Source organism: Carettochelys insculpta, chromosome 27, assembly GCF_033958435.1.
Source record: "Carettochelys insculpta isolate YL-2023 chromosome 27, ASM3395843v1, whole genome shotgun sequence".
Taxonomy (NCBI): domain Eukaryota; kingdom Metazoa; phylum Chordata; order Testudines; family Carettochelyidae; genus Carettochelys; species Carettochelys insculpta.
In genome coordinates, this window is record NC_134163.1 from 12772380 (window position 1) to 12785875 (window position 13496).

General features: G+C 54.0%; 1 protein-coding gene across 2 annotated transcripts in view; it reads left to right on the plus strand.

Annotated features, from left to right (window-relative positions):
- The window catches only part of STK11 (serine/threonine kinase 11), a 71041-nt gene that overhangs the window by 55501 nt on the left and 2044 nt on the right, over positions 1–13496 (plus strand). The window contains exons 8-9 of one of the 2 annotated variants that reach the window (XM_074978542.1): positions 3599–3792; positions 6158–6556. In XM_074978542.1, the coding sequence (XP_074834643.1) occupies positions 3599–3792; positions 6158–6288 (325 nt within the window). In that variant the 3' untranslated portion in view covers positions 6289–6556. Of the gene's footprint in view, positions 1–3598; positions 3793–6157; positions 6557–13496 lie in introns of those variants that run through there. The other variant, XM_074978541.1, reaches the window with a different exon arrangement.

The window sequence follows — 13496 nt, forward strand, 5'->3', positions numbered from 1 at the left end:
GTTCCAGCCAAGGTAGCAATGCCTATAGAGCTGCCTCAGTGCAAAATAGGGACCCCCTAACTTTCCAATCGCACAGGGCAGTTCATGTCTGTATTGGGTGGCTGCTTCTACTCAGACAGCAAGCTCCGAGGACAGGAATCCTAGACTTGGCTAGCCCAGAGCAAATCACCAATCAACAAAAATAAGACTTTCCAGATCTGAAGAAATGGGTCTGCCCCATGAAAGCTGATCACCTAATAAACTATTTTTGTTAGTCTTCAAAGTGCTACATAACTTTTTTTTTTTTGTTCAGTGAATTTAAGTATCTCCTATTTTTGGCAGTGAAACTTTTTGTGGGGGAAGTCGAGAGGCTGATCTTGAACCTGAGGGCTCCAGGCAGGCGTTTGCATTCCACCAGTGTTACATGCAAAGATGATCTGGAAAGAGCCTCCCTACTGTGCCAGAAATCTAAAATGTCACAAGAAGTGCAAGTTTCGTGCGCCCTTGTGAGATCTTGAAGTCTTTATGTCCCAAACATGCAGATCTCTTCCACAGTCCTGGGCTTTTTCCATCCACAATCGCCAAGAATTCTCCTGTAGTTTCTTTGGTGGAACTTGGTAGTCTTATCCTTCCCAGAATGCAGCAGCAGCAGGGGCTGCTGCTTAACTTTTCTAAGCAGCCAGAGCTGGTTTTCTGTTGCTCTCAAGGTGCTGCTGTTCAGAACTGCATGGAGACTGCACATGAAGCACTGTTGGGTGGTCATGGACCTCCTGCGGCATGGTGCTATTCTCTTCATTGCCCATCCGTGCAACTCCCCAGCTGCCATTGCTCCTCTGAGAACCATCTTTGAACTCTTGGCAGGAAAAGCTGCCAGCATGAAGTACTTAAAATGCTGAATCAATGCACCAGGCGCTTCACAGAGGCCATTTCCCATCTCCAGTCTAATGACTTGTCCATATTATACCCCCCCACCAAAAAAAAGTGGACTAGGAAATGATTCTACCATTGGATAAGTGGTGGTACATACATATTAAATTTCCCACTGGTTTAAACTGACAGCTCATTCCTAGGGGCAAAAAGATCAAACACCTTTTTCATGTGGGGAAAAAATCTTTTCAGACCGATCATATTAAAACTTGACTCCATTTTCCCTTTCATGCTGTTTCCTAACTTTATTTTCAGCCGTGTTCACAAAGCTGGGTTCTGAGCAAGTTTTACTCCTCTGCATACTGATTGTTCTGTCGCGAGAGAATGAGGGACATGCATGAAAATGTAATTAACCGCTGGTTTTCGATGGAAAGTTGTGGTAAAACATCACATTTTTAGACTAGCTGTATTGGCAGATTAAGTCTTTAACCCAGCTGTGATGGTGTTTGTGTTATGGAGGGAGACCCATGCCCAAAGTTACTTTGGGGGAGGAGGAGGAGTTTGAAAAACAAACCAGGATGGTGTATGTTCCCAAGAGCCCATTCTGGAGCTCTCCTGTGCCCTTTGGTAGCCAGCAGCATTCCTTGTAAGCTGAGCACTTGGGCAGCCACCCAGGAGAGATTCAGGTGCTGCCCAGCTGATTAGCGCAGTGTCCGCAGTGGGCAGCATGTTTCTGTTGGTGGTGCTCATGTGCATAAGCCTTGGTGCACAAAACAAAATTTATTCTGCCCATGGATGGAGAAAGTTCAAAGGAGCACTGACAATCTGTCCCAGATTGCTAGAGGCTAAGTTCCATTTCTAATGCCTACATATGCAATCAAAGAGGTTCCTGTTACACCTGGCACTGCCTGGGACAGCAGTGTCTGCAAAAAGACTCAAGCACTGAGTGGATGATGAGGGCAGAAGTCATGGACCATGCAGTTCAGGTCTGAACCATGTTGGGGGTAATGTGGGGGAAGGCTTGTGCTGTCTCCTCTCTAGCTGTTCTGTGAGTAGACCGCATGAAAATGATGTTTCCCATGAGCCCTAAAATGAAGCTGATAGGTTGGGAGAGATGTCTTTAACCTTGGCAGACCAGATCCACCTAAGAAGTTGATTAAAGTGTCCTTTCACAGCAAGTTAGGGGCACCTCCCTGTTGTTCTCCGGCAGCCCCTAGCTAATGCCAGGGAGGATTGGCTTTCAGGGTTTAATTACCGTTCAATGCATGGCACCAAAGCAGGACTTTAATATTTAATGCTGGGATACAATCCATCGGGGACCCCGCTGCTCGACGCCAGGCGCTTGTTGGGTGAGAATGCTTTGAACTCCCCTGTCCTTTCCTGCACTTGGGATCACTCTCCTGGGCAAAGGCAGCGGAACTGCCTGTTGCATCCTGGATAGCGGGGAGGACCCGCTGCTCTGCATACCACGTTTGATGCTGCACAGCAATGTAGTGCTCGTATAGGAGATAGCAGGAAGCAATTGGATGACCTTTTGAATGCTTAATCCTTGCTCCTTCTGGCTGGTGGGGTCACTGGGGTGCGTGACTGGTTATGGGGAGCTGAATGTGTGGCTGTTGAGCAAGGTGTGTCAGAGCAACCACATGTTGAAGGCTCCATGCATTCTTACAGGCCAGTGGTCTGTGGAATGTAGCTGAGCATCCGAGTGCACTGGGTGGCTGGCTGCCCCCGACAGGGTACTGGGGCTTCCATGGCACTTCTAGGGAATGGTTTTTTACCTCTTCTGCACAGCCCTGAGAGCCGCATTGGAGCAGGTCTGCTCCAGGGCGGTGAGAAACGAGTAAGGCCCTCCAGCTGGCTCCTGAGATATTGACGTAATGCAAGACCATGAGACTCTTGATCTGATTAATAATGGCATTTGGCACAGAGCTTCTCTGGGCAGATGGCAAGTGAGAGCAGCGCTGTGGGTGATGGGTTCTAGGGTGGCACAAGTCCAGGGAGACAGAGGTGAGGTGGAAGGGTAAAGCATTTGCCACGACCCTACTGCATGTTGTTCTGAAGACGGAGGTCAGGGGTCAAGAGCCACAGCCCTTGGACGTACAGGCTGCAAGTTCTTTTGTGACTATTTCGTGACTCTCTAAAGCTGGGAGAAGGTGCTTGATTCTCCGCCCTATAGACAAAAATCTCCTGTCTGCAGATCAGGTACAGCTCAGAGCATCTGAGTGTGCCGGCTGCCTTCACATTGCTCACCGCCAATCCATCTCAGTCCTGCTGTCGAGGAGCCCCTGTATATATGTGCTGGCAGTAATTTATTCTCCTTGTTCATTCAAGCCTGGTTGGAACTGGTAAGCTATGGATGAAGGGCTCTGTATTTCTGATGTCCTGAGACGTCCTGTTGGGAGTGTTTCTCACAGTCATGTGTATCTAGTCGTTACTGCAGTAGGGCTAGAGATAGGTTTGTAGACCCACCAGGTGGTCCTTAGCTCCGTGGCCTGAATTCCCTCAGGAGTGGTGCTCACAGCTGGTGCTTCACTTCCTGCCTCTGAAGAGTGGAGGCGAGAGACTCCAGGATTCACTCTTCTTGCCACTGACCTCTCCAGACTCTGCCCTGGAGACCAGAGCAAGATGTTTTCCGTTAACTAGAAGTAACCCACCTAGCTCTGATGTGATTGACGGAGGGTATCTCCGACTCTCTGGGCTTCCTGTCTCAATGGCTGCCATGCTGAAATTCTGCACCTTGGATTCATTGCAGCTGGTTTCGTAAGAAACACACTCAGGCAGAGGCTCTGGTCCCCATACCTCCCAGCCCAGAGACAAAGGACAGATGGAGGAGTATGACGGTGGTGCCTTATCTGGAAGATCTCCATGGCTACAACGAGGAAGAGGATGATGACTTGTATGACATTGAAGATGATATCATCTACACTCAGGACTTCACAGTACCAGGTACACAAGAGGAGGAGGGTGGATTGTGGGAGGTGGAGGTAACGGTAATGTTTCAGGCCAATTTAAAACCTTTTGGAGAAAGCTTGAGGTTCAAATGGTCAGGTGCTTTCAGTAGTTGAGAAGCCCGTTGATTTATTAAATGATGCAGGGTCTCTGAGACAGCCATGGGGCGCTGGGTGCATTGGTCCTTTATTTCTTAAATAGGACGTGCTTTCCTGTATGCTGCCCACACACCAGTTTCCTTCACTGCATCCCAGAATAGCCTCTACCTGCTGGATTTGATTGTACAGCTTGCTTCATGGCACAGCCAATTTTTACAAGGCCATCTCAAAGTAGTTCTGAAAGCGATGGTTAAGGCTTCTTCCCCTGCCCCAGTCTGAAACGGTCTAGTTACGGAACTGCCTTCCAGGGGAAAAAAAATCTCAAATTATAAACTCAGTACACAGCTGTGTGATTGTGTAACTGACTTGGAAATTTCAGTGTCTCTCTGCATGTAAATCCTGGAACTAATTGGGGGAGGGGGAGGAGAGAGAGAGAGAGAAATGAAATGTGTTTGGAGACCCAGTGGGTCAGGGCGCCAGCAAGTCACAGTACAAAGACTTGGGTTGATTGCTGCTGGTGTTAACAATGAAAGTAATGGAACGAGTTGCTCGACCTCCTTCTCCCTACTCTAACTTCTTAATAAGTGACAAACGAATACCTTTATCAGTGGCTCCCTTGTCTTCATTCTGCTTTGTCCTGGTATGGATGGGCTGACAGTCACTTTGCAAGGAGATGCTGCAGCCCATGCCTGTAGAGGAGACAACTTCCTCTGCGCCAAGGTGGCTAAGCATCTGGGGATAGGTCATCTCTCTGCTAGTGGGGAGACTTCCAGCTCATGGGTGGTGGGGTAGCCAGACTTAGTCAAATTGGCATGGGCTTCAGTGGGGCCAGAGAGGACCTGTGCTTGCCAGTTCAGTGGGTGGGAGGCAGTGGAGGCAGAGAGAGGGCAGCTGGCTTCAGCAGTGTTACTGAACATGCTCAGTACACGCTGGGCGGGGGGTGGGGGAGAGACACAACTCCCCAGGTCCCATCCGCCCACCCCTGCAGGTTCCCTCTAAGTAAGGTGTGAGTCCAGGTGAGATTGGTATCCTCAGTGCTGGTGCCTTGGGCTGGTCTGGGCCATCTTGCTCCGGAGTCCCTGTTCAGACTGTGGGTGCTTCCTGACTGTGTGTGATTTGGGAGCTCGTCCCTGGAGCTCTCGGTGCCCCCAAGGCAATCCAGGCAGCTTTGTCCTTTTGAGTAGCCTCTGCATTTGAAGGCGTGGGGTGATAATCCAGCCTGGGGTTGACCTCTCTGCCAGCTGCCTACTCAGGATTTCCCTTTGCCGCTTCCATGGTAAGCGAAGCCACCAAAGTCTTAGCTCCTTGTAAAACACCCCTCGGGGTGTGTCTGGTCAAGTATCCAGCCGAGCAGACGTGTGTTTGGGCAGGGTGGAGCCCAGCTTTCCAGGGCTCAGTGGGTTTCACTAAAGCAAAACTTTCCACATGCTAATGCCTTCGTGACGAGCTGTTCCTAATTACCAGGGTGTCTAATGAGGATGGGTGTGCCAGTCCCTGCTGGGTAAACTGCAGAGCTGTCACCCCCTCAAAGTTCTGGTTGGTCTGACTGCTGTGTTTTCTCCCTCTCCACCCTTGTGCTCTCCCAACAGCCTTGGCCAGCGTTCATGGTCTAGGGTACCATTGACTAAGCCACAACTTCCTGCAGGATCTTTGTGGAGGTTCCTTCCATTCCCTGTGATAGCTCAGTGGGCTTCTCCAACTGCCTAATTGCTAGGGCTTTTCTAAAGACGGGCACCGTGGGGAGGAGAGAAGAGAATTTACCAGAATATTTCTTGTATTGTCTGAGACAAGGGGGCCCTGTTGGCACCTGCCCTGTTCCTCGGCGTCCTTGTGAGGCTGCTGTCAGAGCCTTCAGACCTGAGAGCCAGCACCCAGTCGCTCTAAGAGAAGCCAGTGGTGTCTCAGGACTTGGGAGCCTATCAGATTTGTCGTTCTTGGCCCATATTTCCTCCCCGCAACTCCTGTCTGTGTCTGACAGGGTCACATGCTCCTGCGGCAGCACTTGGAGGACTGGAACAGTGAATGAAGGCAATCAGAGTCTCCACGTTCTCCCATTCCCGCCCAGCTCTCCTGTCCTCCTCAACAGAGGAGCTGAATCATGTGAATTTAGTCCCCAAATTAGCCCTTCTGCTCCCCCGTGGAGCACCTCTGACAGCTGAATGAAGAGCCCATTGTGCAATGCTCGGTCACCACTGCCCAGGCTTCCACGTAGAGAATAAGTTGCTTTCTAACCAGGCTCTGTTGCTTTCCTGTGCATTCCCCAGGTTCAGAGGAAGACGCTAAGGCAGGGCTTAGAGAGGACAGAGCAGAGCAGATGGGGGATCTGGCCGAGCTGTTTGGAGAGGAAGCTGAACTGCCAGCAGACGGGACCGTTGAAGAGGAGTTCGAAGTTTAGCCTAGTTTGCCGGCGCTGCCAGGAAGAGCAGATAGTTGCATTTTCTGGCTGAACTGTAGGGCTGGCTTAGATTCTTCCCTATTTCTCTGCCCTCCACATGATCTTTTCCACCATTACTGACAAAAAACCAAAGAGCTGTTCCCTGCTCCTTTTGTGAAACAGAGATTAGCCCTAGGGTCCCAGCCTGCCGGCGACCTGAGAGAGACCAAGCCTGGGAGTCCCAGGGGCACTTGCTGTGAGCGATGCATATTCTAGCCAGCCCAGCTTGCTCCCCCGAGGTCTGTCAATAGGTAACTACAGTGAACGCTGCAGGGGTCTGTTCTGAATTATTATTTTCAATACAGGCACCTTTTTTCAACCCAGGTTTCTCAGCCATTGAGCACTGAGAGATTTGCTTAACTTGGGCGTTTGTTGCCCCGTGGGAGGCCAAGCCTCTTGCCAACTGGCAGCTCCATCTTGTGCTGCTTTGATTGCTTTCTGTACAGCACCCTCCCCCCCACCCCCGCCATGCCTCCTGCGCCCTCTGGTTCATTCATTCTTCCTACCTAACCAGAAGGAGTCTCTGGGTTCCTCCGTGTTGTTCCCCCGGCTGAGATGCTCAAGGGTTTTTTGTTTGTTCAGTGCTGGAAGAGGTACCATTCTGTGCACACGCGCAGCTGTAGAGAGTGATCACGTGCGAACATGTTCTCAAGCACGGCTCACTCTGATTCCGGTCACACATCTGCAGAACCTCCTGACCAGAGCTCTCCACCCTGGTGTCACCAAGCACCTTTTTGGCAGCCAAGCAAAGAGTCACAGTCCAGTGGTGCACACAGGGTGGGTAAGGTTGTGTCTGTTCAGTGCGAGCACGGCCAAGCACTAGGTGTGGGCTCCGCACTGAGCTGTGGTAAGCAGGGCTCACTGTGAGCTGAGCACTTGGCCGACAGCCCAGGAGAGGCTCAGGTGCTGCCCAGCTGATTAGCAAGGCGCCCACAGGTGGCAGTGTGTGTTTTTTGACTGGTGGTGCACAGAACTGAATTTATCCCACACGCTGCTGGAGACAATGACAGGGAACATGGGAGGAAACACTCAAGCCCCAGGGCTGAGGAGATGCTGACGTGCTCCGTAGCTCTTAGTGTCCTTGTAGGCTTCCCTACCTGCCGTAAGACAGGAGTCGTTTTGGGTACAGTGCACTGGGGTGGAGGTACAGTTTCCACCTTGAGCTGACCCGTGCGCTCCCTTTGCTCGAGCTAGTGCGCTGGAAACAGAAGTGTAGCCCCCGGCACAGGCACCATGACGCTCTAGCCACCCACTGCACAAGCCCTCCAAAGTCCTGAGGTATTCGCACAGGTAGCTCCAGCCTCCGCTTGCACCATCGCAGCCACCTTTCTGTTAACAGCGGCAGGTGCACTTTCCATCTCCGGCAGAAGCGTGAACGGATGCGTAGCAACTGCATGGCGGCCACTCAGAAACGCCAGGGCTGTGGTTCCGGTGTGCAGGACTCTACCTTGCCTATGCAGCACCATGCACTGGGTGGCCTTGAGCCTCCTGCAGTGCTGGCCTACCAACAGTGTTCATCCGCTCATCTCCGCGGCCGTTACGCCCTCGGCAGGCGGGTGCTTCGTAACAAAGGAAGGCTGTAGCTGGAGCAGCCAGCTCGGCTATTATGTGCTCCTGATGCAAACAGCATTTAAAGCCGAATAAGAGCTGTCACTCGGCGAGCTGACACGCAAATTACTGAGAGATGTTTGCCATTCTCTTGCAGGCTTCGTACCGCCTCAAAGGGGTAGAATGCGCCGGTTAAGAGCAGCTGCACAGAGCAGCTCTCGCTGCAATTATCCCAATGGGGTCACATATCTTTTGTTGCATTGAGACCTGGGTGTTGATGTGCTGGAACCTCCGTTCCCCAAGAGTGGTTGTACAGGGCGATCAGATAACATGCTCCTGCGCCAGCTATGTGAGCAACCGCCTGAAACGCCCCGTCGTTCTTTGGCCCTGACAGCTCCGCTGTAGTATTGATGCCTCCTTGGAAACAAAGGGCACAGTTTTGGTCCTTGCTGTTGAGTACGGCCCAGACCCTTCTCCAGTCAGACTAACGAGCTGTGGGCGTTGCTCACGCTCTGTGTGGGACCTCCTGGGGTTGGAAAGCAAAGTACACGCTGGCCGCCTGTGTGTGCTACCGGACGCTGGTTTGAGCACAGGTAGCAACTCTGATCCAGCAGCACCCCTGGTCCAGCAGGAACACCACTGTTGCTGGACTAGTGAGCCTCAGCTGTTCCCAGCTGCTCTGGCTGGCTGGGAGCAGAGCCCCACTCAGGGTGGGGAGCCTGGCCTGAGCAGGGAGCCCATGGGGAGCCCAGCCAGCTAGCCTGGCAGCAGGGAGCTCAGCAGGCTGGTTGGGAGTGGAGCTCCTCCCCACACCATTAGCCCTGTGGCAGGCGGGGGGAAGCCCCAGCAGCTGGTAGTGTGGGGGTAGGGAGCAGGCAGCCCTCCCCCAGGGGAGCTAGGCGTCGTGACCTTCCCCAGTCCAGCAAATTCCCTCATTTGGGACCACTCAGGTCCCAAGGGTGCCGGATGAGGGAGGTACAGCCTGTGCCCAATGATAGGGACCTGCTGCTCTTTATCCCCTGGCCTCAGATCAGCCCTTCCAAGCGACAGTCAGTCCCACAGGGCTCCCTGAGATCATTCAGGTCGGGATAGCTGTTAACAGGGCAGTGCGTGAACTGGGATGCAGTAAAACTGCGCGTACAGGGAAACCGCATTTCAGGTTTCGATAATCAGTGTCAGTTTGTAACAGTGAATAATTAACCACTGGAACAGTGTACCGGAGTCGTGGTAAAGTCTCCATCCCTGAGATTTTTTAAATCGGGGTTGGGACAGGGGGCCCCTCACTGATCAGCCCTAGGACTGATTTGGGGAAGTTTTTCTGGCCCCTGTCTGACCCAGGAGGTCAGATGAGATGATTTCATTGGTCCCTGCTGGCGTCTGTGGACTTGTGACATGCAGGTTGCGGTTCTGGTGAGCGACCCCTTCCCAGGGAGCAGGAAGAAGTGGAAATAGACAGGCCTTGGCCTGTGTATGCCTGTTCCTGAAGTTGAAGGACAGCACATGACGAGAACTGATTATCTTCCCTGCCCAGCTCCGCTCTGCCAGCCTTTGGATTGAAATTCCATTCAGAGAGAGCGCTTGACAATGGCTCTGATCAATCGAGGTGCGGCTCCTTCGGGTGGCAAAGAGCGAGCGCGCGAGTGACTCACAGGCAGAGGTGGGAGCTGTGTCAGGGCAGGAGAGAAGGAGCCTCATTAGACCTTCCATTGATCAGAGGAAGAAGGGGCTTTAAACATGTGCTTTATTTTTAAAGGGTTCTTCAAAGATTTATGCTGCTCTGCAGAGAGCTTTAAACCTTTCTGCCCCTCGCTCGATATCTGGTAAACGTCTCCTGGGAGGAAATGGCTGGAGAGCACATTGTGGTGTCTGGCACATTAGACCATAATTTCCACCTTTTTCAGCTTCAAGGCGCCCTTAAGTGAGGTTAGGATCCTGTTTTGCTGCCTTTGTCTCAACATTTCAGGTTAAAAGGGACATACCCTGCATCTTCCATCTCTCACGGTTGCCCCTTGTCAGCCTGATCCCCAGGTCTCGCACAAATGGCTGTCGTATTGGTTTTTGCTCCCTGACATTCAGGACAGGCCAGAAAATGAAGCCAAGACCAGAGTCTAAAAATAGGCGTCCTGTGTTTGCAGAGATGTATTTATTTCTGCCCTTTGTGCGTGCGTTTGTTCTCATCACTGATGAATGCCCCGGTTCGAAAGTGCTCTGTGAAAGCCACGTTCTTATTTTAAATGGCTCTTGTGTCGGCGAACAGGCTGAATGATTGGCAAGCCTGAAAGCCGGCAAGGCCGGACACGCACGCTCTCCATAGCTGTTGTCCCTCTTTTTGTACCGCTGCTTTGCTGATAACAGCAAGGTACAATAATGACGGTTCTGGCAGCTGCCACGCGGTGGGTCACCGGCTTCCGTGTGGGCGGAAAGATGTCGAACTCCATCGAGTGTTAAATTTTTAGCTTCCTTAATTGAGAGTCGGCAGCTCTCCTTGGGAAAGGAGATAAAATTAGCTTTGTGAGAGGTTCTCTGGTCTCCCCCTCCCCATCCAGAGAAGCCTTCTGGGGGAGGCGGGCAGAGGCGGAGGTGCAAAAGACAGATGAAGGAGTTAGATTTTTTTTTTTTTTTAAACCCCTCCCCAGCTGGAAGCGTTAATGGGTTTGGCTCCAGTTCAAATAAACAGGGAAGAGGGGAAGCGTTAAACACTCGGCTCCGCTGTGAGTGGGGTTACTTGAGATGCTGCCACTGTGTAACTGGGGCATGGGGCAGACCTCCCAGTCTCTTAGGGGGCAGATGTAGCTGCAAAGTGCTGCTTTTTGTGGTTGGCCAAGCCGAGTGTTGTGGGGGGTTTTTTTGGCGGGGTGGGGGAATCCTGCTGTGAGACCTTTGTAAAGGGGCCTCGTCTGCCAGGGGGTGGGGCCCAGCACTCTGTGTGTCTGGCTGCACCCCCAGAATCACATGCTGCTGCTTTCGACAGAAACCCTGCCCTGGGTGTCACTGCCTGCCCGGTGTGCTCCGTAAGCCCACGTGTTCCAAGACCTCTTGGGTTGGGTGCTCACCCCGTACCTCGGGGGGAGGTGTCGACTGTCACAGGGCACCGAGCGGATAGCTGGAAGGCCAGTGCTGCATTATCCCTGATGGTGTCAACCTGGGCCTGGAATCAGCATGCGAAACGCACCCGGCTTCCTGGGGGGCTCTGCAGCAGGTGAGAGGGGGCACCGGGAGTGAAACTTATGTGAGAATGACCTCTTCAGAGGGGCAGTGGGCAAACGCTTGTCCTGAAATCACCCCCGGGTCAGTTCTCCCCCTGCCACACCAACCTTCATCCTTAAACAGGCTGCTGTTGAGGAGTGTGGCGGGTGGGTGGTGTCTGTAAATCTCTTCCATGGCAGGACACCCTGCCCCCGATCATCGTGAAGCTGAGATCTACCCGGGAGCCCCCCCACCCCGTTGAACGGGCAAGTGGTTTTGACTTTGACTGGCCCTGCTCTAGGGGACTTGTCTGCCTGAAGACTCAAGCTGGTGAACTGCAGCAGGAGAAAGACCAAAAGCCATTTTGCTTGGCATGGTACTGCCTGCTCTGTGCCCGCTCTGCAGAGAAGAGGTCTGCAGGACTCCTCGCCAGAGGATGATGTGATGACCAGGACTTTAACAGGGTTCAAAAAGAACTAGGTAGAGTCATGGAGGACAGGTCAGTCAGTGGCTGTTGGCCAGGGTGGGTAGGAACGGTGTCCCGGGCCTCTGTCCGTCTGAGGTTGGACGTGGATGACTGGAGAGAGGTCCCTGAGCCTTGTTCTGTTCACTCCTTCGGGCACCTGGCACTGGCCACTGTTGGCAGACAGGACGCCGGGCTGGATGGACCTTTTGGTTTGCCCCAGTGTGGCCGCTCTTAAGTTGTTAAAACCAACGGGCTGGTCCCTGCCTGGACGGCCTCGCTGGTGTGGCTGCGGGGCTGGGGCCCTGCCTGCTTTGTCCTTACTAGAAAGGAGAGAGCCGTAGGCTGTGGCTTCCACATTGCTCTCTGGCGAGTGCTAGTGGGGCTGTGCTAGGCCGCAGCTAAGCCACAGAGTGGTACGGTCGGCGGTGACTGTTCGGCTGCTCAGCTCTGATCTCCAGTGCACACAGTTAGGGACTTGATGACTTTTCCCATTTGCCAGTGCCCGCCAGTGGCATGTTAAAGCCAGGACACTACCGGGGGCGGCGGGGGTCAGGCTGGCACCGGAAGGGAGGTTGCAGGCTCAATGGGAGTACAGGCAACTGGCTCAGCAGGTAATAGTGCCCCTGGAAGAGGTTGAGGTGGGCTGGACACCTGCCCAGGTGTGGCACCTCACTGCCCTCGCCCGGCCCTTCTCTCTGGGGCTCGGGTGCTTTGGTGGCAGGTGACCAGTGTAGCGGTAAAGCCACAAGCTGTCCAGCCTGTCCCATCGGGGGACCTGCAGCGTTGGAGGGAGCTGGAGTCAGGGCTGGCAGGGCCACCCCTTCTGGGACAGAGGAGTGTGTGTGGTGGCTGGGGTCTGAGGTGCACCACCCCCCATTTGCCACACACGAACCTCTAGCTCCCTCCTCTCTCCCATGGGCCTCCGAGGTGGGGTGACGGCTGGCGTGAGCATAGGGATGACTTGACTCGGCCTTGTGGGGCAGGGAGGGTTTGAGCCTCCTTTTAAAGAAAATGATACATAATCGCCTTGCAGCCTTCACTTCCACCCCAGCCTCTGAGTCAGAGCTGAAGGGCCCTGGAGCATGACGTTCCTGGTACGTGGAAATTACCTTGGATGGGGCTGGTGGCGAGGAAGGGAGGGGGAGAGGCCAGGAATCTGACAGCCCCTCTCCTCCCCAGCCCCACAGCCGGGGGAAGGGGGGCAGCAGGGCAGGCTAAGGCAGCAGATGTTGCACACTCCCCCCGCCTGGTGCTCAGGCCCCCGCTGTCCTGGGGGTGGGGAGGGAATGCTTGTGGTGGTCACTTGAGGTCGCTCGCTGCCAGCAAACGGTAGCTGATGGGGAACGTGGCCAGGCTGTGAAATTTGATTCAGCTGCAAATGTGTCTTCCTCTGCAGCGCTGAGTCACTCCTCTGAGCGGCCACTGGGTGCTGGGGGAGGAGAGAGCCGGCTCAGGGTCCTCGGGGGCAGCTGGGGTGCCCTTCATGGCTGTGTGCAGGGGGCTGCACAGATCTCCCCCCGCACTCAGAGGTGGCCCAGGGGCCTCGGCAGGAGGGTGAATTGCTTCCTTACTGGCATAGCTCTTGGAGTTCGTGCTGCTCCTGCTCAACGCTGGCGGCGGACACCGCTGGCTGCTGTGGCGGGCTTGGCTCTGGGCCCTCCCCCCCAAGCGGTGGGGCTGGAGGGACCCCTTGTGCATCCCCTAGCCATCCCTCGGGGCTGCTGGGACCATGCTGCCCAGGGCTCCGGCTGCAATGTAAAGGTCCTGGGGCCTAGCCACCGCTTCTGCAGGGAACCCCCGGCCCTTCTGAACTGCCCCCTTTGCCCTCCCCCATCCTCTGGCAGTGGCCCTGCTCCTGCTGCTCAGCTCAAACCGGTTGTCCCCCTGCAATGCTCTCCTGATGTCGGTTGCTCCCTTGCAGCCCCCTTTCAGAAGGGGGAGCCAGCAGGTGCCTTCCCCAAGTCTCAGC